The sequence below is a fragment of the Fusarium fujikuroi genome, chromosome FFUJ_chr06, assembly GCF_900079805.1.
Source record: "Fusarium fujikuroi IMI 58289 draft genome, chromosome FFUJ_chr06".
Classification (NCBI taxonomy): domain Eukaryota; kingdom Fungi; phylum Ascomycota; class Sordariomycetes; order Hypocreales; family Nectriaceae; genus Fusarium; species Fusarium fujikuroi.
Window position 1 is genome coordinate 4,106,225 of NC_036627.1, and position 25,134 is coordinate 4,131,358.

Below are 25,134 nucleotides of genomic sequence, written 5' to 3' on the forward strand. Positions count from 1 at the left end.
AAACCGGAAGTGAGAGACTTGCTTTTGCCTATATTGTCTGCCGACCTAGAGTGCACCTGGTTAGCATCCGAAAACTCGGGTGTCATTCACCCCATCAATTCGATAGCGTTACAGCTAAACTTTGCGGGGTCGAGACCAAATCTCTGGGGAACTCCGCATGTTGCTCATGGGGATCGTTCCATGTGTCGGGTAAAGTCAACCCATCGGGGAAGCTGTGAAGTCTTTGCATCGTCAGAGAATTGCTCATAGTCATGAGCAAGATGCTGCGGAGACGGAGGATCGAGATGGACCAATCATGGTGTCTCGGGGGAGCTAAATCGTTGCCCCTACGTATTTTCACGACTCGTGTTCCACTTTGAGAATATCGGGGTTAGATTTTAGCTGCCCCGAAGAGCTATGATTGGTTCGCCTCCCCCCAAGCTTGGTCTCGGGGCAAGGCATTGACTCCCCCGAGGGATGCTTGATGGTGAAGAGAGGATTGTGTATCCTCGGTAATCCACGGAGCCCTCATGAGCTAACATCATTGGTATGATGATGAGATGTGCAGAGTGGATATATTCCGGGGAGTAGATGTCATGGGGTATTTAGGACCAGCCCATGCGCGTCTCTTTCTGGATTGTTTACACTGTTATTGACCAATTCACCGGCTGCTGACTTCAATCATGACTACCGGAATCCTAAAGACACATTGCGATCGCATTGTCGACGCGAACGGCGATACAGTACTCTTGCGCGGTGTAAGTAGCCATGCCCATTCTACACGCTCTCATGATGTATTGTAAATAGCGACATATTGACGTTGTCATCACAGACGGCCCTCGGCGGCTGGATGCTTATGGAGAACTTCATGAATGGCTTCCCCGGACGAGAGCATCAGATACGAGCAGCGCTCCTCAAGGTTCTTGGCCAAGAGAAGCACGACTTCTTCTTCGACAAGTTCCTCGAGTATTTCTTTGGTGAAAAGGATGCTGAATTCCTTGCCTCCTTGAACTTCAACTGCCTGCGATTATGTCTCAACTACAGACACTTTGAAGATGACATGAACCCATTCGTTATCAAGGAAGAGGGTTTCAAGCATGTCGACCGAGTCATCAATCTTGTGAGTCGCAACAACTCTAGTCATTGCCAGCTGCTAACGTAAAATCGTAGTGCGCCAAATATGGTATCTACACTATCCTCGACCTTCATGCCCTGCCTGGTGGACAGAACCAGGATTGGCACTGCGACAACCCGACCGGATACGCCGCATTCTGGGACCACAAACACTTCCAAGACCGAGCGATCAACCTGTGGGAACATATTGCTAGAAGATACAAGGGCAATCCATGGGTTGCCGGTTACAACCCCATGAACGAGCCTGCTGACTCTGAGTGGACTCGTTTGTTGGCATTCTACGACCGTATTGTGCCAGCAATTAGGAACATTGATCCTGACCATATCCTGTTCTTAGAGGGCAACACGTGAGTATCATCCATCGAGTTCTCCTTTTGAACATGTACTGACGAGCGTCGATATAGATTCAGCATGGACTTCACAGGCTTTGACAGAGTATGGGACAACTCAGTATACGCCATTCATGATTATTGCGGCTTTGGGTTCCCAAACCGTATCGGTCGATTCCAAGGAACAAAAGAACAGGAGAGCTACATTCGTAGAATGTACGATCGCAAGGTGGAGTTTATGAAGAAACACAACGTGCCAATCTGGAATGGTGAGTCTCATTGGGTGCTTTTGATGACTTAAGCTAAGGTTCTGTTTGCAGGTGAATTCGGTCCCATATACGAACGAAAGGAGTACAACCCAGATTGGGAAGTCCAGAACCAAGAGCGATACGATATGCTGGATCGACAGATGGCTATCTACACATCGGAGAGTATTGGTAGGTCGCCCGAGACTCTATTCCGTGGGCAACACTAACACAGCTCAGCGTGGTCGATCTGGGCATACAAAGACGTCAACGTCATGGGCATGACCCATGTCTCCCCAGACTCTGCCTGGCTCAAGCTTCTCGGACCCATCATCAAGAAGAAACGAGATCTCGCCGTCGACTCATGGGCTTATGACGATGCGCATCTCCAAGACGGCCTCTTCGGTCCACTACACCAGTGGTTCGAGGATAACGTCCCTGCACAATACTCCAAGAAGTATCCCTGGCAATGGCGCATGCACATGCACGTCTTCCGCGGCATCCGAGGAATCACCATGGCCGAGTACATGATCCCCGAGTGGGCGGATTACTTCAAGGACAAGAGCTTTGAAGAACTGGACGAACTCGCTGCAAGCTGGAAGTATGAGAATTGCATGCAGAGGGAGCAGTTGAATGAGCTTCTCAAGACATATGCCCCCATGAAGGCTGGTGATAAGAGGCTGGAAGGAAAGGTTATTGAGTCGGAAGGTACTGCAAGTGACGTGGCCTCTAAAGAAGCATCTGTCTCTGGTGTTGGTATCTTTGAGCTGTCGCCGGAGGAGAAGCTGAAAGCTGAGCTCAAGAAACAACAACAACCGCAAGCCCATCCTGTACCTGTTGCAGCATAGGCTTGAGATGAGACATACCATGTATCAAGCTTTAGTTCAATGCAATAAAGAAGTAATATCTATATCTGTAAACAAAATCAGTTTAAATATGGGATTATAAGTCAAGTATTATTTGTCAGTCCCCTTGTCTTGCTATTCTATTTTTCCGTGCCACATCAAGCCTCTCTAGTATTTCAATATGCCATGAAAACTCTGCCACGCTCTGGCTGAATCGAACGAGGTTTCTCTTCCCACTCAGAATTACATCCTCCACATCGTCAGGCAATAGATCCTTGAACAGTGGAAAGATGGTCGCCACCATCAGGATGATAGTCATAGTAAAGGTCCTAAAGAAAAAGGAAGATGGTTAGTTACAGCCAAAGTAATAGCGGCAGGGTTACTCACACCATCCCAGTGGGGAACAAACATGTCAAGCTATTTACCGTCTGGACATCAAATACCTTGATAAACCCCGTGCATCCATCCAAACAAGACTTGGATCGTCTCAGGACTGCATCTTTGCAAGGATGCGATTCGAAGTTGTCGATGTTGAGAACAATAAATTCGATGAAAGGCCTGTGTATAATGTATTGGCCTGCGTAGTATCTCCCCTTGAGTCTCAAGATGTTCCATGAATTATTACCGACTGGAATGCCCTGGATACGCGCCGTTGGTGACTGCAGACTCGCAGGAGAGCTTGTGTCGGCACCCGTCATTGGAATGTCTTGGGATGGACTGCTCAAGAGGAACTCAGGGAGATTGCGATAAATGGCAGAGTGATGTGACCAGAGATCTTCCGATATTCTGAGCAGCCAAGATGCGTAGTTTGATCTCCTTGTCCGGAACTGCTCCTTGTCATCGTAAACAACACTATTGACAGTGTTGAGAAAGCGTCTGATGGCTGAGTTTGTGGTTATCTGGAACGCGACGAGCTCTTCCTGGCTCCTTATCGAGGTTGCTTCTGATGACTCTGGTGCAGATGGCGAGATAGGGTGGCTTTCAGCAGTAAAGGCCGGGTATGGGATTTTGTCTTCATATCTCGCTATACCAGATGGTGACACAATGGATATCTCTGATATGAAGTCACATTCGTATATGAAGGATATCCAGTACAAGCGACGGAAGCCGTCGGAGATACTCTCGTTCTTAGTTTGCAATCGGGCCATGGTCTCGCACTTGACGGCCGTTGCGTGCGCCCAGTGAAATGCCTCTGCTACTGCACCCGTCGCACCCATGTAGATGCTGAGTCGTCAGTCAGTTTTACAAGGCATGGAATGATAACTCACCTTGCGAGCATACTCGCCTGAGCAGCTTCTAATGACATATCAGTGGAGATGTAACCCAGTATCAACCTCGCCTTGCTCCATAGTTCGCTTCTCAACTGATCCTCAGGATTGTTCGAGCTGTTTGAAAAATGCTTGTTTTTGATTGATATGTCAGATTGCCCACTCGAACTCAATAGTGCCAGGCAGAGAACCACGAGAAGCAGACCATATTGCGGCATATTGACCAATGGTGTCTCTTCATCTCCATAAACCTCTCTCGCTGTTATACTCTCGAAGATATTTAGGATATCGCTCTTCAATAACAGGGGGAAGAAAATGTTAACTTTTGTAAAATAGAGGTGAATCAAGTCTTGCAGTCGTGCAACACCATCGCCAGGGCATGAGTTAAAGTATGAGCTATCGTAAAGCTTCCACGAAGTAAGAGGCTGCAACGTTGTAGATGGATGCTTACTGTTCTGCTGCCCTTGGAAAAAGACTTCAGTTGCATCCGCATAGCCCAGCAAGTCCTGTTCATCTGTGCCATTCTCCGTGAGAAGTGTCTGTACCAGGCTCCACGAGAAAACATGATTTGCATTGGCCGTATGCGAAAGAGGTATTTGAACTTCAAACACAGGCTCCCGGCCCTCAGTGACCGAGTCAGGCTGTGGATCATGATGGCTCATAGGTGAAGCTTCCGGCGGAGCTCTCTGGGTCTGTGATGCCGAATTCGATGAAATAATACGATCTTCTAGAAGTTGCATCCGTTCCAGGAGGACTTGAGTGTTGTAGTCAATCTTTGGCTGTTTCGCATCTCGGTAGACGCAATCGACATTCTGTGAAGCGCAGAGGCCGCATCTTGGCTGAGCAGCGTCACAGCGCGTCTTGCGCATACGGCAATTCACGCATGCTTGTATCACTCGTCTTCGGTTGGGAAATTGATTGTATGACATCTTTGGCAGAGGCTGATATTGATGGTGCGATATCGCAAGAGTCTGGACTGAGATGGTGGCGACGATGGAGTAGGCGGTCAGAACTGGCAGAGAACTAGAATAGTTAGCAGTCTTCGTACACTTACAAGTTACGACTACTATGTGGGGCGCGTATGAGTCCTTCGTATAAGTAAGAAGGGGAACAATTTAATATTCTCTATAGCTAGTGCTAATTATTGACATCTTGTTTCTCATCCGCCCGCAGTGTTCTGGTTTTAGTTAGAGACAAACTCACATCTTGCCCCGTCACTCCTTCATAGACTCTCCATCCTTACGCTTGACCAAAAGCAAGGTTAACTCCGCCCATAACAGCTTAAGTTTTGATAGCAGGATTCAATGATCGCTACAAGTTTTTGTGTGGCCATATTCCGTCTATGCCGTCCAGGCTTGATAATGTAGAACGGCTTGCTCGATTCGAAGTAGAGGATATCCATCGCGTTCCTTAAACCGGTCGGAACAAATACTCAGGTTACATTCAGGCGCGCTAACCACTAAATTCATCGAGAGCAGCCGCGATCTTGCACCATGCTTTGATGGTTTGTCCAGCGGGCTTCCCGCACGGTAAGTTACCTAAAGGCCGAGCTGCCGCGCGGTTGATTTGTCATGTCACTTCCTCGTGCTACACTCAAATCATCTCAGCCTATTGACACCTCTAAAAGTCATGAAGTAGGAAGTTAACCGGTAAATGTTAACTCTAGAAATGAGTGTTTCTACTTTAGCCTTTATCTTACATATTATGACTGACATACATAGCGAGCAGAGCTCCCATTCGCAGCGGCCAACTGACTCTGCTCAGGCCTCTATGATCTAGCCGACTCTAATATGTGATGACCCCACCTAAATTTTGTAAGCATTAATAATTAGCAACTCTCTACTCCGTAGAAACCTGACCCCAGTTCTAGTTTATGTGCCTACATACATATATGAGCATTATCGCCTGGTCAAATCTTATACTGATTATCGAAATCGCTAAACAAGCCTCAGCCCAGCCTACTAAAACTCATTCATTGTTGGAACAGAAGTTATCGACCAGCACGACCTCGTCACTATAACCAATTATCGACAATGCCGGAACTGAGAGCGATAAGTAAAGTCTTCACCGCGCTTGAACAGTCTGAAGGCGCTGGAGCTAGAGTACGACGCTCCATCGGTAGCCGACAACAGCGCAACTTCTCACCATTCCTTATGCTTGACTACATGAATGGGGGCAACGGTGCAGGATTCCCCGATCACCCCCACCGAGGACAAGAGACAGTGACCTACATCCTCAAGGGCGCTGTTGAGCACGAGGACTGTGCTGGTAACAGGGGTATTCTGAATGCTGGAGACTTGCAGTTCATGACTGCGGGCAGAGGCATTATGCATTCCGAACAGCCCGTTCCGAGCCCTGATGGAAGCCAAGGTGCTGGGTTACAGTTGTGGGTCGACCTCCCAAAGCATCTCAAGATGTGTGAGCCCAGATATCGGGATGTGAGAGCCAAAGAGATCCCGCTCGTGCATCTAGACAATGGCAAGGTTCTTGTCAAGGTTATATCAGGCAAGGTCGGCAACGTCGATAGCGTCAAAGACTTGTCATATACCCCTGTGTGGTATTTAGATGTTGAGATTCAACCAGGTGGCACGCTGGTTCAACCCCTACCTAAGGATTGGAATGCATTCTCTTTTGTATTTGAAGGTTCTGCGGATTTCGAATCCCCAAGCGGAGCCTTGACGAGGGTGGATCAGCATGGGACGGTGTTATATAAACCAGGAGGAGATGCCGTTTCTATCCAGGTTGCTGAGAACCAAGATTTCAGCGGTCGCCTTCTCTTAATCGCCGGTCAGATTCTTGACCAACCGATCGTTCAGCATGGACCCTTTGTATCAACTAGTGCTGATGGTATTCGCCAGGCTTTTGAAGACTTCTACGAGGGTAAAAATGGATTTGAGAGGGCAAAGGGATGGCAGAGTGAAAATACGAAGCGCAGATTGAGTATATAGGACGGTTTATTTAATTGCTACTCAAGTTGTTCTAGGGGGTTTAATTTCTAAGTATACCGCTAAATTCAAGGCGATTGCTGCTCCAACGAGAATCTTTTATTACTCCGTTCAAACTCGCGGCGTATAGAACTCGCTTCCTCACGGCCCTGTAGCCTCTCAAGTCCTCTCTGGAAATAAAGTATGCAGCTAGACCCATGACATACGCAGTTGCCGAGCTCGTGCCAGAATAACGCCTACTCTCCTGCTTAACCGAGATCAAGGTACTAGTAATGCCGACACCTGGAGCGAATATGTTAACGCAGGGCCCGTAGTTGGAAAAGGGAGCGCGGCGATTATCGGGGCTATTCGCAGCGACTGTGATGGCGGTGACGGCCGAGGCAGGGGAGTAGATAACAGCGGAAACCCCGCTGTTACCTGCTGAAACAACCAATGTGATGCCAGAATTGGTAGCTTTCTTTACGGCGGTGTTGATAACAGTAGTGTATTCCCCTCCTAGAGATATGTTCATGACGATCTTGTCAACAATGTCCTTTGCAATAGAATGATCAGGAGCCCGCAGTATGGCTTGGCAGAGCCACCCGATTTTGTTTACTCCCAATTTATTCACTACCTTGACCAAAATCATGGTGCAATCTTCGGCCACACCACGCGTAGTCCCTCCCAATAACTCCTGCAATCTGGGTGCCATGGCCCAGTTCGTCGTAATTTGCTGGCCCTGGGACGAATTTTGCTCCGTGAAGAGCTCTGCCAGAGAATCCAGCATGTGAGAAATCTATGCCAGAATCAAGCACGTATACATATGCGCCGGATCCGTCGGCTGCATTGGAGTGACATTGGGGTGGATTATCATTTGTAGCATGGAGGTAGCGGGTCGCATGATTGAACAAAGTATCTTTTTCGATATCTGTAGATTGCTATATGTTAATACGTAGTCCAAAACTGACTGCAAAAAGTGCTCACCATCTGGGTGGCAGTGCTGCACTACCATATTTTCCGGTTATGTTTGATCTCCTGCTTCTCGATATTAAATGGCACAGTGGACTGTTATATGATAATGGAACGTTGTGGGAAAGGTTGCAATAGCTTCTTATATTCAAAAAGACTTACAAGGTTAGATGCTTGTGAAACTATGGCAAGCAAAGTGAAAATTACTCTTGGATGACTTATGCATATCATTTGACTATAAGAAGCAGGTGCTCTATGGCGCGAAATATGGATACAGTGTCGCGTAAAGTTATTAACTGTCATATGTAAACCTTGTCACATGCCTCGACCAATAACTTCAAACTTAATCTTTGAGTAATTAATACAGTGAAGCTTATAGATCTATTGTTTTCTTATTTCAGATCCAAGTTTCACACATTTCACATTTACAAGATTACAAGGAAGCAAAGGGTTACCTAGTCAGCTATCTTGCCTCTTACGATTCAAACACATAAACTCTATAACTGAGCTTGAGTGACAAGATTCGGCAACATCATGAGAGTAACTCATGCCTGCTCCAGCTCACTTGCATCACAAGTTGCGTCTAAAGTTGGAGCGCATGTTTATTAGTATAATATTAATCTCTTTACAATATTAAAAAGAAATATGTAAAGATATATCTCAGAAATTATATATTTATTATATATTTATATAAAAGTAACACTATTTTTCATTCTTTAACTTTAATTATTTATCTAAGACCTAAATATCTATCCTTTTAACAGCATTATTAGAAGTAATTATCTAAATGATTGATATAAATAATGTATTTTACTTAAATTATTATTCTCAGTTATATTCACATAAAGAGGTAACAGCCAGCTTCACGATCTTTTGACAAATCGAAACAGCCCGTAGGGTGCACCTGCCACCTCCCTTAGTCCACATAACTAATTTAATAACTTCGTTGACCCAGATCAAAAGAATAGCAGCGTTTTCAAGACAGTAATGGCTTATGTGTACCCCACGAGCTGTTCCTTTTGTCAAAAGAAAACAGATAAGTCATTCCAGTCTTAAACAATGCAAACAGTCATCTGAGCCAAAAACAGATCATTGTACAGTCCACAAAGCCTCATCGGTCATGCGCAGGTGTGCAAGGCGTCACAACTTCGGAAGACTACCCATTTCATCCAGGAGCTACTCTCGGATCCAAAATTATCCACTATCCGTTTTCTGTTTCTTTGGTCTGCCTTTCTTTCGTTTACCGCATTCATCAATATGAACTTTGTGTGCACGCTTGTTGTTTTCGGCATGTCCACATCTGCACCGGTAACTGTTGCCCGCGTATGCACATCTTCGTAAATGTTCACAATGCTTATCTTTGCGACTCGAGTATCCACAGCAGCAGATATATACCGCACAGAAATGAGCATTTGTCAAGTGCCGTTCAAGGGACCTCTTGCTACCAAGGGCCACACAGGTCCTTCTTCCGCAATGGAATGGCTTTGAGGGAGAATGGTGTAAAACTATATGAGTGCTATAATATGTTAAAACTCAGTTATAATACAACAGAATGGCTACACATACCAGAGATAGGCGGCGTTGTCAAAGAGTGCCCCGCAAAAGTCACATGGTCGGGAGGCAGGCCTTGACAATGCCGGTGGCGAAGCTCTTGATCCATATGGAACAATTGCGGTGGAGCTCAAAGAACTTGAGTTATCGCATAAGGCCGCTGTGGGTGTTGACGGAGACGGTGGTTCCAATATGGAAACAGGATTATGGACAAATGAAGGTTGAAGAGAACCAGGAAGTAGGCGTAGTCTTACTTGCGCGTTGTCGGGTTCAACAGACTGGTAGTGCTCAACTGCTGGCGACGTGTCGTTCAAGGATGGTGCTTCGTAACACGTTGCAGTTCCAGCAGAACTTTGAATCGTATCATCCCCAGCAACAGGCAAGGGCATATCAGGGTCGTGATCCCAATACCCCGTGTTGATCCACCATTGTAGGTCAGCGATGCCGCTCGTCAATGGTTCTTGGTAATGATCATCATGACTCCAAGTGATAACGAGTGCGCCGAGACGACGCTCGGCGCTACCCTTTAGTTAAATTTGAGCTCAATAGCGATGGTTAAAAGACAAATAAATGAGAAAATTAGTAGAAAAGAAGAGCGTGAAATGTTGCACTGATAGACGTTTGGTAGGCCTGACAACCCAAAACACAAGAGATAGGGTTCTAAGAATGGACCATTCCCCGCACCCGGTCAAGGGCCTATTTTCTTATTCGTTACCTAGAACAAATTGTGGGGTTTACCGGTGGGTGCACCTGTCTGCTTATATAAACAACAGGGGTAATCATCTTTTAACCGAGCAATGATAGACTGTAGTTTCTGTCCCTTTGCAGCATTAAAACTACAACTAGGTAACCGCCCCAATTTTCCAAAGTCCTTGGGTCTTCTGTAAGGCAGGTCGGTGCCTGCAGATTCTCGATTCCATGGCCGATCACGAGGAGTCTCTTTTAAACAGCGTTTATTACATAAATTGGAGATCATCTTTCGTCTCTTATTTTTGGCTCCTCCTCATCTTGGTGTGTGTAGTTTATCCTAGCAGTTTATCACATATGTTAATTGTAATAGGTTTAAATTATTTGCCCAACTTGAAGGAGGGTAGACTATGGGTGCAACCGGTCAAGCAAGCCATTTTGGGAGTTACACAGGATTTGCATCAAACCCGAAAACGGCCATCAACTAATTGTTGCGGCCAGCTGGACAGCCACCACGCGAAATTGGCAATAGATGTCCCAGTCAACATCATAGCCACTTTATTTAACGGTCAAATACAAGGGCTGAAGTACAAGCTGCAGGGGCTTCATCGGTTGGGAGGGTCAGTTATGGCAACATGCGAATTTGATCATGGAAATAACTCGGCATAGCAAGAGAATTGCACAAGTTGTACCAAATTGGGTATCATTGAGAGTGTCTTTCCAATCAAATAATATCTTTTGTCAAGGTACCAAGACATCTTCTCATCCGTCGGGGTGCAGTCTGATCCTCCTATTACAATCTTTGGCAAGAAGAGTGACAGAGAGGGATCTAAAGCCTTTTCTCCGCTACTCGAATACATGGCTGCTTCCCCGACGAAAGCCATTATTTTCGGCACGCTGTGGCCCCATCCCTCGTGCACAAGTATAGCATTGTGTTTATGGGCATCCTTATATACGGCAAATCCTCCAAGCCGGACCTAGTCTCGCATTATGCAAAGAGTTTAATGGCTCGCGACTCCGCCAATGTTGTAGCGACACTCGACTTTAAGACATTTTTTGTCTGCGCCCATGACTCTGGTGCAAGAGTGACTCATAAGCTCTGCGTCGACTGTCCCTAACGCGTGAGACATGTTATCCTGCTTGATATTGTCCCAGCTTTGGATATGTATTCAGATATGGCAAAGAATTATTTTTATTGGTTCTTCTTAATCCAGAAAACACTGTCTCCTGGAGAATTAATCGCCTGTATGCTTGAAGGACGGCAGAATTATTTCTTCTCTAGAGGAGACAAAGATCAGCTTGAAAGCTTCAACCAAGGATGTATCGCCTACCATGTGGACCATCTGGGTGATAAATCTTGCATACACGCCATGTGTCAGGACTATGGACTCAACACCTCTGTAGACTTGAAGTAGGCTTCCATTTCTGACCTTCTCCAGCCAAACTACCAGACAAATTATTGCTATTTTATTAGCAAATACATATTCAAATCCTGATTAAAGACACCTAAGTGATTCTTATATTTCAGTAGCATTGACTACGGTTTTAGCTAGGCCAAATTATTGAAACAGCCATCAGAGGACATTGGTGATGCCGCTGCGTGAATGGTTGGGTCTTCAACGTACCCTCAAGCCTGACTAATCCTCAAGCCATAGCACCAGACCCATCGGAGTTCCTCCGCACAGCAGCTTACCCCAAAACAGCTCAACACCAAGCGGCTATAAAATATTCCAACGGCATCTTACTGCCGCCATCTTCAGCCAAGCTCTGCATATCCTCCAAAATGAACTTCTACCCTGCGCCCCCCATCATCAAAGCAGAAATTTACCTGCGCATCCCAGACGATAAGCGCTGCTTGGGCCAAGAGTCAGAATGGCGCGGAGGCTTTGCGGGGTCGTTCCAGCACATCTTCCTTGAGGGACCTGTTGTCGATAGCGCTGGAAATCTCTATGTCGTGGATGTTCCTTACGGTCGTATCCTTAAAATCGATGGCGACAAGAATGTCAGGGTTGCGTGCACTTGGGATGGCGAGCCGAATGGGCTCGTGGGGACTGTTGATGGGGATTTGTTGGTAGCGGACTACAAACAGGTATGCATTTGTCCCTAAGTTTATGAGTTATGCTGATTATCTTAGGGTATACTCTCGTTTAGTCCAGAGACAGGCAAGATTGGTCCAAAGTTGACGAGAAAGAATCTCGAGCGGTTCAAGGGGCCCAATGACTTGATCGTTGACTCAAAGGGCAATCTCTACTTCACGGACCAAGGCCAAACAGGTATGACAGATCCAACGGGTCGCGTCTACCGCTTATCACCAGATGGAAGACTCGACACTTTGCTTGACAATGGCCCCTCACCCAATGGTCTCGTCCTCTCACGAGACGAGCGCTTTCTCTACGTCGCCATGACACGGGCAAACCAAGTCTGGCGCCTACCCCTACATGCAGACGGCACTACCTCCAAAGCCGGCGTGTTCTTCCAGTCTTTTGGCAACGCGGGCCCTGATGGTCTTTCGCTTGACGAGGAGGGTAATTTGTTCATCTGTCATCCAAGTCTTGGCTCGGTTTTTGTAGTGGATACACATGGTGTACCCAAAGCTCGGATTGTTAGTGGATCGCCGGGGATCAATCTGACGAATTGTTGTTTTGGGGGACCGGAGCATAAGACTTTATTTATCACTGATAGCTTGGAGGGGAATATTCAGACGGTGGATTGGCATTGTCGGGGAGCTGTAGCTGCACCGGCGCTGAAACAAAGCAAAGAGTAGTAATGACGATAATTTTGTATCTACCACCGCCTCACAATTTATTTGTTAAATACCTAGGTATGTTTGATCTAGGTGTTTAACAGGTCATCTCCCTTGTCTCATGAACCACGAGATACTGTGAAGCCTCTGATCCGACTGTCCTTTCTCAAAACAAGGCAATGCCCCGAAAGTCTAGGCTCATGGTAGCGTCCTAGAGGCAATCTGCACAGTTCGACCAACAGTCTGAGCGCCAATTCCATAACACCCTCACCGTACTCCTCAATGTCAGTTCGCCCACGACTTCATGACTTAGTATCATCTCCGCACACTCTGACTAAACCCACCAGCGCCAGATCAACTCATTCCGTCAGTCGGCGCAACTTACCGGATCGTTTGCCGGAGCGTTCCCGAATGCAACACTGTCATTGACTCATGACGAGGGGTAGCCCATCTTCATCAGCAAGTTACCCAAATCTACGCTCCGAAACCTCCTCCGGGTCCAGCCCGATAGCACTAGGACATGCTCCGACGACACTTTGACTCCACGCTAAACCAGGGGCCCACTCCGAGGTCTGGGGAAGACTCGAATCTCGGGGAACCAAGATTATCCCCGCCTTTTTTCTCCGCGACGTGAGCGTTACATTTTTTCTCCACGCTTGGAGCCGGCGATCCCCGTTGACTCTCTGGGGAAGGGTTCTCAGCGACGTTGGGCAGCATATAATTCATCCCCTTTCTCCTGCTCATAATCTCGTTTCCTCAGCTTCAAGCTCTTGTCCTCTTGCCTCACATTCTCCTGCAATTCACCCGCACACTCATCTCAACATGGCGAGACCAAATATGATCAAGGCCACGAGACGGGCCATCAAAGATAGTCCCAAGGAGATCTTCAACTGGTATCTCCTCGCGTGTACCTGTATCTGGAGTTTCTCTGGTGTCGCCAAGGGTTTCGATGAAGGTTAGTCTCACATCCATCCGCCACCAACTCCAACTAATCACTTGGCATTGATACAGGAAATATCGCCTCCCTCGTCATCATGGAGGTCTTCAAAGAGCGCTTCGGAATCGATAACCAGACCGATCATGAATATGCAAACACAAAAGGCTGGATCGTGGCTATCGCTACAGCTGGTGCAGTCTTTGGATGTCTGGGTTGTGTTTGGCTCACTCAACGTCTTGGCCGAACGCGTACTTTTCAGTTCTTCACTGTTGTCTACATGGCTGGTATTTTTGGTCAGACATTCAGCAGTGGAAATCTTGGTGCTCTTTATGCCACTCGTGTCATTGCTGGTATTGGTATTGGCGCGACAACGGTCTTGCCTTCGGTCTACATCGCAGAGGTATGACTTCCCTTTGACTCTTTACGGTCTCCGACTAACGCGTAACTTTGTTCAGATCTCACCTCAACCTATCCGTGGTCTCTTGACTCTCCAATACACCTGCTGTCAACAGCTCGGCGTCGTCTTCGGCTTCTTCTTCAACTACGGTGTCACCAAATACCACGCCGGAACCAACCTGCAATGGCAGCTCCCTACCGCACTTCAGCTCATCCCAGCTCTCATCTGGGGTGTCGGCACATTCTTCACGCCCGAGACTCCCCGCTTCTTGCTCAGCCAGAACAAGAGAACAGAAGCACTGGCCACGCTGTCTCGCTTCCGAGGACTTCCAGAAGATCATCCTTATGTTCAATCCGAGTTCCAGGGTATTGAGAGCCAGTTGAATCATGAGATTGAGATTGTTTCTGGTGCCAATACTTGGGACTTGATCAAGGAGACATTCACGGATCTTTCTAATCGACGACGCTTTGTTCTCATGTTTGCTTGTCATGTCTTTGGACAGTGGTCTGGTGCCAACGCCATCACGCAATACAGCCCTACTATCTTTGGATATCTCGGCATTGAGGGCACCGAAGCTCGCTTCTTGGCTACTGGCTGCTACGCCATCTTGAAGTTTGTGTCGGTCCTCATCTTCTCTGTCTTTGTCATCGACTTCATCGGTAGACGTCGATCTCTCATGACTGGTATCACCATGCAGATCTTCACTCTGGCTTTCGTTGGTGCTTACTTGAAGATCACTAATGGCTGGACTCCCGAGAAGATTGAGGCGAGCTCATCTGCCATGGCAGCGAGTCGTGCAGCTATCGCAGCCATCTACATCCACGCCATCGCTTGGTCTATCGGCTGGTTCTCCATTCCCTACCTGGTCTCAGCCGAAGTCTTCCCCCTCAGAATTCGTTCGATCAACGTTTCCATCCTTATGGCTGTTCATTGGGCCATGTATTTTGGTTGCTCACGCGCTATGCCCTCCCTCTTGGCAGCGACTCAGCGTTATGGAGCTTTCATGTTCTTCCTTAGCATCTGTACCATCTCTCTTGTGTATGTTTACTTTGCCATGCCTGAGACCTCTGGTCGGTCCTTGGAGAGCATGGATAAATTGTTTGAGAGACCCTGGTACACGGTGCATAAGATTGCCTACCCTACTGCTGATGATTTGAAGCCTGCCGCTCGCGAGATCCTCGAGCCTGAGATGAAAGACCAGGAGTCTGTAGTCTCAAAACATGTTGAGAACAGATATTGAGTGTCTAGAAAAGAGAACCTTTGGGATGGGATTACTATAGTGAAGCTTTTAGGTTGATGGTTGTATACATAATTCTTCAGCTGTAGCAAAAGTCCGTTTCTCAAAATACGCTAAACTTAACCTATTCCTATTGTAGTGAACAATTTGCGGGGTGTAGCACGTGATATTCTCCCTCTATTTCCGTAGACTCCTCATTATTGGAGCATTTATACCAAATGGCTCCCCAGATTTTGCTTTCCAACAACCCCAGCTTTGGTTCCAGCCAATCGCGTATGGAAGAAGATGTCGCGTCTTCCAAGACTCCCAGCCTGTCAATCTTGCGCCCAGAAGAAAACAAAGGTTAGACTCGGTACGTGCACATTCAATTGAGTTGCTGACGGAAGATATCTCAGTGTGATAATAATAGGCCAAATTGCTCTCTTTGTACACGAAATGGGCAGGAATGTCTCGTTGCGTGTATTGACTCCGACAATAATGGCCCGCTGTCTAGAGCGTAGGTCTCTGACAATCCCGCGTCTCGCTCATTCTGACGATATTTATAACATAGCATGATCGATGAGCTCGAGAGAAAAGAGCAAGAGTTATCCAACAGGCTTCAAGAACTCGAGATCGCAGTCGCTGACCCAAGCACGGTGGATACCTCCAGTCCAGATGACAGGCATACTGTGAGATCGATAGCAGCATCGTCGCCTGCTACACGCGAGGGAGCAAGCCTGAGGTATGTTTCAAGTAACAAGATAGGACCCCACTGACACATAATCATAGTTTCATTGCGCATCTATTCTCAGACGCGAATTGGAGAAAGTCGCATGCCACTTTGCTAAGAACATTGGCTGATGCACCCGGTACTGATGAGGTCTCGATAGCTCCATGCTCTTTGCCCTCTGCAGTAGAGACACAAATGTTATTCGAGAAATAGTAAGTCACGTTCACCCTGTCTTTATCTGTCTACTAACAAGCCTGTAGCTTAAGTTGGGCACACATACAGAACCCGTTCCTCCTTCGCAGAAGCATCTGGGCACTGCATCAACGTCTCTTCAATGGTCAGGGCACCTCCGCCAAAGCCTCAAGCCATGACCTATTCAGAGCCTTCATGATATGTGCCATTGGGGCAGTTCTACCATATCGGAACAAGCTTCATCATCGACACCCAGAAGCATACTACAACGCAGCTCTACAGCATCTCGGTGGCGACTTTTTGACTCGGGGACTGGACTCTGTTCAAGATCTTCTGCTGATATGTAGGCTCGGTATCTACCATCCAATTGGTACGCAAAGCCTGATTTGAACACATGAATATTATGCTGATGAATCGGATTGATAGGCACTTCCATCTGGGACGTCGTTCGGCTCTGCGGACGTCTCTGCATCGAACTGGGCCTTCATAACGGCACGGATGTTCGAGGTGATCTCCTACAAACACAGCTCAGACGGAGAGTATTCTGGCAATTCTATCTCATCGATCGCTACAGCTCAACGACTCTGGACCGGCCATTTTTGATCGACGACGCAGACATCGAGACAAAGTTCCCAGTTGAAGTAAGCGACGAGGAACTCGAAGCAGCCAGTCAGAATGTGCAAAGCCTCGACTCGTTCAGTTACACTCGGGAACCCAATGTTCAAAACGAAATGACCGTCTTCTTTATCTCTGTGCGGCTGAGGCAGATATCGTCTCATATACAGACTGAATTCTCCAAGCTGAGGCGCAAGATCTCGAATACCAGGTCAAAGCACTTGCTCGCCGGTCACATTCACGTTGTCATGACAAAGCTGTTCAAGGAGTTGAAAGATTGGAGAAACAGCAACCCTATCATACAGGAACCGAGCTGTCTGTACGAAACACAAGAGTGGTATGACTTGCTCATTGCCCGTGAGAGACTATCTGTCCTCCGTCGTGCAATCGATCTTGTCCCAAAGGTCAATGGATCTCCACCGAGAGAAATCCTGACAGTCTTTCTCAGATCAGCGCTGGAGACTATTGAGAGATATCACATCATATGCCAAAAGCGAGAGATGATGACACATACACGAAGCTACTTTCACATGCTCTTCACAGCTGCGTTGTCGGTCATGTACTGCATTTCCGTATCCAAGAAGCTTACTCTGGAAGATATGCGTGCATCTCATCAGGGATTACTCCGATGTCAAGAGCTGTTGAATAGCGTTGCCCGGCAGCTCCCGGACGCAAAGAGCTACGTGTCTGTCTTTGAAGCCTTACACAGAGACGTATCACAACGGCTGTGGCCGAATGTGCGAGATATGCCTGGCAACGTCCCGGTTGATCCAGCTATGGGCTTCTCCAACGATATTAGCAACTTCAGTGGGCGAAGTTTCTCTCCAGACTTGGGTACGAGCACTCTAAGCAATGGATTAGCAAACATGCCAGACTTTTCAACGAATCGCCAGTTCTTCGATCAGGGTTTGCAGCCGCGAACGAATATGATGGACTCTGTGAACCAGTTTGATGTTCCGGAGCAAGATGGGAATGGCATATCAGAGGAATATCAAGATGGGTCGTCGGTCAATTGGGCACTGTTGAACTACGATTCTTTATGGAACATGGAGTCTGCGCTGGGTCAATATGTTTATGGAGATCCTACGAACCCCAGTGTTTGGGACGGTTTTGAGTTTTAGAAAAGGACTTGGTACTATTAATCGTGTCTTCTTGTTAAATGATCCATGACTTGGAATGACTTCTGCTATCTCATTGGTTGTTCAGCGCAAACTCCAACAAATATCTCGCTGCTGCCATTCCCGTTTGCATCTGCGTTTCTGCCGTTGCAGCTCCAATATGAGGCGTACTGACAGCTCCAGCCTCCCAAAGTGAGTGATACCTCTCATAGCTTGGTGGTTCTTCCTCATGACAATCAAGACCAGCACCCCAGATGAGACCTTCAGATAGTGCGCGCTTAAGATCATGCTCGTTGACGATACCTCCGCGTGCAGTGTTGATGACAATAGCTGTTCGCTTCATCCTCTTCATCTCAGAATAGCTAATGAGGTCTCTTGTTTGTGGAGTAAGAGGCATGTGAACAGTGATGACATCCGAAGACTCCAGAACCTCTTCAACAGAGCTAGCTCGCTGATGAGAAATATCGGCCCAAGCGTCGGCAGGGAGGAAAGGATCGTAGGCAATAACATCTGCTTCAAAAGCGCCTCTGAAGATACTGGCGACGCATTTACCGATATTGCCCATGCCCAGGATGCCGATCGTCTTGCGATGCAGAATCAAGCCGGAACATTTCTCCTTGGGCACAAGGATACCCGAAGACTGCTTGGCAACAATAGAGCCAACCTGGCGAGCAGATGCAGTAGCCAGCGTCAAGACAAGCTCGGCGACTGCACGCGCATTCACGCCGGGAGTGTTGAAGATCTTGATTCCCCGAGCAGCGCAGGCATCAGCGTCAATCTTGTCAATGCCAACGCCTTGCTTGCCGATGGCGATCAAGTTAGGGCATGCCTTGACATCCTCTGCAGTTAAGCGAGAGGATCTCATGAGCAGGTAGCGTGCTTCTTGCCTCCATTGGCTGTGCTTGGGGTTATCGGGAGTAATGGCGTTGAAGTTCTCTTGGCAGTATGCCATAACTTGAGGGTGGAATGAGTCCATGACATAGACTGTTGGCTTCCCAGGAGAGTGACTCTCTGGTGGAGTGTCTGTTACAGCGCTTGGTGCCATGGTGAATGAGGTGAGAGTTCTGATGCAAGGTGATGATTGTGGGGTAGTGTTTGTCTGGAGAACAAGAGGCTCAAGTCTTGCACTTTTATGTATCTCCCTCGAGGCGAACTCCAGCTCCTGTGACTCCCGCGGGATCAAACCGGTGAATCATTTCTCTTTTCTGTTCCGTTTTGCGGCATCCGTTATCCGTAGGCTTCATGCCGATGTGAGATGGACAATGTCCGATGACTTTTCTGGGTCGTATGCGGCCCCGCTCCGACCCCACGATCTTCTCGGCTCCAACAATCGGCTTCCGTCCTTGAATTTGCGAGGAGGCAATTGATGGGGGAACGAGATCGGACGCGGAGAAGGACTTATCCAGTATCTGAGTCTTGAGGAAGAAGTATGACTCCTTGCGATCTTGGAGAGGTGTATATTAATATGCTGGAGAAACCACCTTGACCGCTTCTACCCTCATCAATCACCAGCATCTCCAATCCCCAATCCCCAATACCCACCATCACCCACTCCAATACACCAGACCAACTCGTTCAATCAATCCAATACTATCACAATGGCTGCACCCATTCCCCACCCCATGCGAGAGAAGCTTCTCCGCGATGAAGTCGCCTACACAATGAGCATCAAGCTCGTCAAGTCCATCGAAATCGCCGGCATGGCCAAGACAGCCGGCTACGATGGCATCCTCGTAGACATGGAGCACTCCTCCTTTGATCTCGAGACAACAAACCAACTCTGCGTCGCCGCTCTCTACGCTGGCATCTCCCCCATCGTTCGGGCCCCCAGCAAAGACCCTTTCTTTGTCTCAAGAATTCTGGACGGCGGCGCTCTCGGAATCATCGTTCCTCACATTCGTTCTGTGCAAGACGCTCAAGACGTCGTCAACGCAGCCAAGTTCCAACCCATTGGTCACCGTTCCTCCACAAACGGTCTTCCCCATCATCAGTTCCGCTCCATCCCCGCCAAGGTATCGAACCCTGTCACAAACGCCGCTACCATGGTTATCCCCATGATCGAGACCCTGGAGGCTCTTGAGCTAGTCGATGAGATTGCCGCTCTTCCGGGTGTTGACTCTCTCCTCATTGGTACCAATGACTTGACTGCCGAGATGGGCATTCCTGGAGATTATGAGAACCCTCGTGTTACTGAGGCTTACGAGCGTACCATTGCTGCATGTAAAAAGCATGGAAAGTGGCTGGGTGTTGGTGGTCTTCATGCTCGTCTTGATCTTGTTGAGAAGTTCTGCAAGATGGGAGCTCGTTGGGTCATGGCTGCGACTGATGGTCCTCTACTTCTCGGTGCTGCTACCAAGCGAGGTACTGAGATGGCTGCGTTGAATGCTTCGGTTGTAAAGTCACAACAGGCAAATGGTCACTCTGTAGAGAAGAAGGCTACTAATGGTGTCACCAACGGGACGACGAATGGGGCTGTCACGAATAGCAACGGCATCACAAATGGGGCCACCAATGGCATCCCAGTTGCAGCATAAGGAACCAGTTCTTCTTGTATACGCAAAATAGTTTATAGATTGTCGTTTTGTTTAATTTCAAGTGTAATTCTCCGCATCATGCCCCAGTAGGAGCTCGTCCAGACTAAGTTAGACCACTTTCGATCAAGCCGCACGTGACTATAGGATCAAGTCCGATAAATCTGGGGTCTTCCCCAGCTTCCCCTCCGATCAAAGGCGTCCCTCGGGCTCACTCCGTGTCGTATCTCTCTCCGCCTCCAGATCAATCCAAGAAACATGCAACATGGCAACTGATTGGCGCGAACTATCCCGCGTCTCAATCCCAAGCCCTGCACGGGCCAGTAGCCCCAGTTCGGCACAGTCCCAGCCTCCGCAGAAGAACAGTCTCGCTTGTGAACGGTGCTTCAAGCGGAAGCAGAAGGTGATGCTTGTCCCTCCCATGCATGTTGGCGTATTTACTAATATGTCTTAGTGCGATAAATTGCGTCCGGCATGTACTTCCTGTGCAGATCTTGGCGTGGAGTGCATTGCCCGGTCTCAGCAGTTTGACTTTAATGCTGAGGATACTACTCTGACGCACGCAAGAGTCAATGGGTATGCGACAGCGACACTCTCATAGTTGACATATCATTTACTAATGCTATTAGTTACGTTGAGTCTCTAAGACGTCGTGTTGCTGAACTTGAAGAAAAGATAAAGGTTGCCGAGCAGAAACATGTTCAAGCCAGACACGCATCTTTTGGCACCACGGATGCTGTTTCGCCCATCAATGGCAAACGCCGACGCTCGAATTATGGATCTATCTCATGTGCCCCAGTGAATGAACAGACCGCTGCCAATGGCGAGGAGCAGTCAAGTGTCCAAGACACCATGAGCGCCATCGGCCTCTTGTCTAACAAGGCTATGGCCGAGTCTCGAACGAACACAGGTGATGAGCCACACAAACTCGCCATAATTGAGTCGATATCGGCAGCTTTGGCTGTAGATGGCCGAGACCCTTCTAAAGCATCATCGTCGCAACCGGTGTATATGACAGATGGCCAGCTCATCCCACTCACACGCGACCTGACACTGAGTCACTTCCAGCGGTTTCTGGACTGGAGCGTATGGCTACCCCATATTGATGAGAACCGCTTGTTTGAGCAATACGAGGCTGTACTGGAGACGAGCAACCAAGGCATTGATCCAACTAGAACCGCACTGCCTCGCTTCAACACATACCTAGCTATAGCAATAGGCATCAGCATGTCATCTGATTCTGGTCGCCTCTCCTCACTGGCCACTAATCTGCATGGTGCAGCTGTGAAGCTACTACCATTCATTCTCCACTCTCAAGAGCCTCTGGACACCCTGCACTGCATGCTTCTGCTTGCCGTCTTCTCAATTTTCAGTGCCTCGGGTGGATCAACATGGCATCTCATGGGCTTCATCATGACGAACTGCATCGCTGCTGGTCTCCACAAGACTGTACCTTCAAGGAACACATCGGATACAGAATACACATATCGAGTCGAGTGGTTATTCTGGAGTGTGTATATTTGGGATAGGCAGGTTCAATGTCCTAGTTAAGGTATCGAACTGACAAATACTGTAGGTCTCTATCATCCGTGATGGGTAGACCATTTACTATTACTGAGGTTGACATCTCAGTCGCGGTATGATGCCCAGTGAGACCTGACGTGAACTTGCTGACGACAAAGTAGATACCAGACATAACAGAAGATGAGACTGCCACAGGGCCAGTCAGAGCTAAACTCGCTTTGAGCAAGCATCTTGTCACCCATGCACAGCTTATCTCAGATGTACTTGGAAGTCACCGGCCCAACCCACTCTTTTCCTACAGCAACCTCTGCTTTTGGCGAGAGTTTCCCCCACAAAACGGAAGCATTACTACCCCGACAAATCCTCAGTTCGACTACCTGGAACAGTTAGCATGCCGGGCACTTATCCTGATGGTCAGACCAAGCAACCAGAACCTGACAAACTCCGACATCGATGCTGAGAGTAACAGCGAGGTGGAAGCCGATACGATTAGTTGCTGCAAGGCGCTCATAGAGAAACTCTATAACAGGTCTGGGAGTGGCACCGCGGTATCTTTCCTAGACGCATATGATATCTTGGCAGCTGCTGTGGCGTACGTTTGTCTCGTTCAGAATGCACCACAGCCGAACCAGACAGGCTTGACACAGACCTTTGAAGTAGTGAGCAAAGCATCTATACTTCTAACACAGTGCTCGTCCAAATTCTCCGCATTGAGCATCTTCCAGCAGTTCCTCCTATCACTGTCTACCAAGATAATGGAAGGACAAGGCAGCCTGCAGGTAAGTTCACTTTCCCCAAAGTAGATATGCTTAAAATATGGTTAACACCAGCAGACTCACCAGGACTTCATCCCCCCCGAAATCCCAAGTCATTTGCGTCGTATGGTGCAACGCTATTCCTCATCAGGAACAATCAGCAACTCGCTTTGATCACCCAACCCCCAGACTTGAATTCGGGCCAAGTCCGTCGGTCCCGAATCATGAAGTTTTATTGGCGGACTGTAGCCGACGGGTTGAGTCCGAGCGCTAGCCCCCGCGAACGTTGAACGCTATCTTCTAAGGTTATTCCACAAACGCGGGGATGCGGGGTGACCGCGGTAGTAAACTCGGATGGAAGAGCGAAAAGGACAACAGGATCTTGGCATTCTTGGAAGAACTTACCCAGCTTGGGTTGAGAGTTGGGATATATAAAAGTGTATGATACCCATGGCTCTGGGAATGATCGATCAGCAGCACTCTCTCGCCATTCATCATTTACCCTTTCACACTGCTGAGTTGTTCCTGAAATCTTTGTGAGAGCCATAGTTCTGCTATCAACATGACGGGCTCCGTCCACTCAAAAGCCGGGTCTTTTGACATCAAACGAGATGTCGAGTATGAGGAGGTCGCTCCCGTGCGAGATGAGATCCTCGAGCGATATCCGCTCATCAAGGACAAGACTCCAGAGGAGCGAGCTGCCATTGAGAAATCTCTCGTTCGCAAACTCGACTGGAAGTTCCTCCCTATGGTAACGGCCATGCTTTTGATGAAGTCAGTCATTCCATCTTCGTTCACGCTTCTCTTACTGACTGATACAGCTATCTTGATCGAATCAACGTCTCCAACGCTCGACTCGCCGGCATGCAAGAAGATCTTCACATGACAGATACAGTCTGGTCTACGGGCATCTCCATGTTCTACGTGGGCTACATCCTCTCTCAGATCCCCGCCAACGTTATCCTCGCCAAGGGAACCCCTCGAATCCTCCTCCCCAGCTGCATGCTTGTCTGGTCTTTTGTAACTATCTGTATGCCTGCTGTTACTGCAGGATGAGGCTTTTGTCTCTGCCGCTTCCTCATTGGCTTTACTGAAGGACCCTTTGTACCTGCTGTGTCTCTCATGACTTCTTCCTGGTACACTAAGCATGAGTCCCCTATGAGGATGGGTATCTGGCATGCGGGAAATACCATTTCTCAGGCTCTTTCGGGTCTTTTGGCTGCTGGCATCTTGACCAATATGGAGGGCGTCGCAAATCTCCGAGCTTGGAAATGGTTCTTGCTTCTCGAAGGTATGTCGTCAAGCATGAGAATACTGTTTACATCGCTAATTGTTCATCCAGGTGCTGTTAGTATCTTGGTGGCTCTCGTGAGTTTCTGGTTCATCCCCAACTTCCCTGACTCCACGGGCACATACTTCATCACCGAGGAAGAGGCCGCTATGGCTCAATACCGTCAGACTGTTTCTGCTGGTGGCATTGCTGAAGATGATGCTGGTGGCTACTGGGATGGTTTCTGGATGTGCATGAAGGAGCCATTCGCCCATCTCTTTGCGGCCATTCACTTCTTCTTGATCATCGCACAGTCATACAAGGACTTCTTCCCTTCCGTAAGTAACTTGTCGTTCTTCATTCAACTATGAATCGTGTACTAAGAATGATTCAAGATCGTCGCTACCCTTGGATTCTCTGGTACTACCACCTACCTCATTCAGGCTCCTCCTCCTATTATCGCCTTTCTTGTGATGATGGGCATCTCGTGGTCTTCTGGTCGACGACTGGAACACGGCTATCACATCATCGTTCCAATTCTTCTTACTCTAATCGGCTGTGCTGTCATGATCACCACCCTCAACGTCGGCGCCCGATACTTCTGCATGATCCTGCTCGTCGTTGGTCCATTCGTTGGTCTCAACGTAAGTTCTCTCTCCTATCTCATCATTCACAGTAAGGCAGTTCACTAACTTATCCTTAGATCCAAATCTCTTGGGAGACAACTGTGGTCCCTCGTCCCCGTACAAAACGTGCTGCCCTCATCGCCTATGCCAACTGTGTTTCGTCTGTTTCACACTGGTTCACACCATACTTCTTCCTCCGAAACCAAGAGCCTTACTATCAGACTGGAGGCGGCGTTATCATTACAGGTTGTGGACTGGTTGTGGTTTTTGTTCTCATCACAAAGTGGTACGTGACTAAGAAGAACAAGGCCTTGAAAGCTGCAGAGGATGCAGCTGGTGAGCCTGAAGGTTGGAGATTTGCTGGCTAGTGGATTTCAAGAAACTCCAGCCGGTAGAGCATCGAACACGATCACCATGAGTGTAGAGCTGGTTATCTGCTGTATCAATCAACTTTTACGTAAGATTATTTAGTCAGTGGTGTCCCGTGGGCATTTGAAGGAATACATCACATAGACCCACAGCTCTTCGTTCCCTTCGAGCCAATCCATC

General features: G+C 48.1%; 12 protein-coding genes; 8 read left to right on the plus strand and 4 right to left on the minus strand.

Moving 5' to 3' along the window:
* Positions 1-662: 662 nt before the first annotated feature.
* On the plus strand, positions 663-2,535 carry FFUJ_06648 (related to endoglucanase C; the record flags this gene model as incomplete). XM_023579997.1 has 6 exons in its annotated part: positions 663-737; positions 812-1,099; positions 1,150-1,460; positions 1,518-1,711; positions 1,763-1,879; positions 1,928-2,535. The coding sequence occupies 6 exons, from the start codon at positions 663-665 to the stop codon at positions 2,533-2,535; spliced, it is 1,593 nt and encodes a 530-aa protein (XP_023432738.1).
* A 257-nt stretch (positions 2,536-2,792) lies between these two features.
* Positions 2,793-4,729, minus strand: FFUJ_06649 (related to 3-oxoacyl-[acyl-carrier-protein] reductase; the record flags this gene model as incomplete). XM_023579998.1 has 3 exons in its annotated part: positions 2,793-2,861; positions 2,958-3,756; positions 3,801-4,729. The coding sequence occupies 3 exons, from the start codon at positions 4,727-4,729 to the stop codon at positions 2,793-2,795; spliced, it is 1,797 nt and encodes a 598-aa protein (XP_023432739.1).
* Positions 4,730-5,833: 1,104 nt separating this feature from the next.
* On the plus strand, positions 5,834-6,748 carry FFUJ_06650 (related to pirin; the record flags this gene model as incomplete). Its single annotated transcript, XM_023579999.1, has 1 exon — positions 5,834-6,748. The coding sequence occupies one exon, from the start codon at positions 5,834-5,836 to the stop codon at positions 6,746-6,748; it is 915 nt and encodes a 304-aa protein (XP_023432740.1).
* Positions 6,749-6,813: 65 nt separating this feature from the next.
* Positions 6,814-7,711, minus strand: FFUJ_06651 (probable alkaline protease (oryzin); the record flags this gene model as incomplete). XM_023580000.1 has 4 exons in its annotated part: positions 6,814-6,913; positions 6,952-7,520; positions 7,546-7,662; positions 7,709-7,711. The coding sequence occupies 4 exons, from the start codon at positions 7,709-7,711 to the stop codon at positions 6,814-6,816; spliced, it is 789 nt and encodes a 262-aa protein (XP_023432894.1).
* Positions 7,712-9,134: 1,423 nt separating this feature from the next.
* FFUJ_06652 (uncharacterized protein) lies at positions 9,135-9,633 on the minus strand (the record flags this gene model as incomplete). XM_023580001.1 has 2 exons in its annotated part: positions 9,135-9,198; positions 9,260-9,633. 2 exons carry the CDS (start codon positions 9,631-9,633, stop codon positions 9,135-9,137), a joined length of 438 nt encoding a protein of 145 aa, XP_023432741.1.
* Positions 9,634-11,714: 2,081 nt separating this feature from the next.
* FFUJ_06653 (uncharacterized protein) lies at positions 11,715-12,695 on the plus strand (the record flags this gene model as incomplete). XM_023580002.1 has 2 exons in its annotated part: positions 11,715-12,020; positions 12,066-12,695. 2 exons carry the CDS (start codon positions 11,715-11,717, stop codon positions 12,693-12,695), a joined length of 936 nt encoding a protein of 311 aa, XP_023432742.1.
* Positions 12,696-13,496: 801 nt separating this feature from the next.
* On the plus strand, positions 13,497-15,248 carry FFUJ_06654 (related to quinate transport protein; the record flags this gene model as incomplete). XM_023580003.1 has 3 exons in its annotated part: positions 13,497-13,629; positions 13,686-14,011; positions 14,067-15,248. The coding sequence occupies 3 exons, from the start codon at positions 13,497-13,499 to the stop codon at positions 15,246-15,248; spliced, it is 1,641 nt and encodes a 546-aa protein (XP_023432743.1).
* A 548-nt stretch (positions 15,249-15,796) lies between these two features.
* Positions 15,797-17,882, plus strand: FFUJ_06655 (related to PPR1-transcription factor regulating pyrimidine pathway; the record flags this gene model as incomplete). XM_023580004.1 has 4 exons in its annotated part: positions 15,797-15,966; positions 16,014-16,166; positions 16,215-16,516; positions 16,573-17,882. 4 exons carry the CDS (start codon positions 15,797-15,799, stop codon positions 17,880-17,882), a joined length of 1,935 nt encoding a protein of 644 aa, XP_023432744.1.
* A 70-nt stretch (positions 17,883-17,952) lies between these two features.
* FFUJ_06656 (related to SER3-3-phosphoglycerate dehydrogenase) lies at positions 17,953-18,924 on the minus strand (the record flags this gene model as incomplete). The annotated part of the gene is made up of 1 exon (XM_023580007.1): positions 17,953-18,924. One exon carries the CDS (start codon positions 18,922-18,924, stop codon positions 17,953-17,955), a length of 972 nt encoding a protein of 323 aa, XP_023432745.1.
* Positions 18,925-19,477: 553 nt separating this feature from the next.
* Positions 19,478-20,413, plus strand: FFUJ_06657 (related to 2,4-dihydroxyhept-2-ene-1,7-dioic acid aldolase; the record flags this gene model as incomplete). Its single annotated transcript, XM_023580008.1, has 1 exon — positions 19,478-20,413. One exon carries the CDS (start codon positions 19,478-19,480, stop codon positions 20,411-20,413), a length of 936 nt encoding a protein of 311 aa, XP_023432746.1.
* A 262-nt stretch (positions 20,414-20,675) lies between these two features.
* On the plus strand, positions 20,676-22,863 carry FFUJ_06658 (related to STB5-SIN3 binding protein; the record flags this gene model as incomplete). XM_023580009.1 has 6 exons in its annotated part: positions 20,676-20,813; positions 20,865-20,986; positions 21,040-21,924; positions 21,987-22,047; positions 22,096-22,713; positions 22,768-22,863. 6 exons carry the CDS (start codon positions 20,676-20,678, stop codon positions 22,861-22,863), a joined length of 1,920 nt encoding a protein of 639 aa, XP_023432747.1.
* A 388-nt stretch (positions 22,864-23,251) lies between these two features.
* On the plus strand, positions 23,252-24,953 carry FFUJ_06659 (related to putative tartrate transporter; the record flags this gene model as incomplete). XM_023580010.1 has 6 exons in its annotated part: positions 23,252-23,463; positions 23,511-23,719; positions 23,747-23,980; positions 24,032-24,297; positions 24,355-24,603; positions 24,663-24,953. 6 exons carry the CDS (start codon positions 23,252-23,254, stop codon positions 24,951-24,953), a joined length of 1,461 nt encoding a protein of 486 aa, XP_023432748.1.
* Positions 24,954-25,134: the final 181 nt, after the last annotated feature.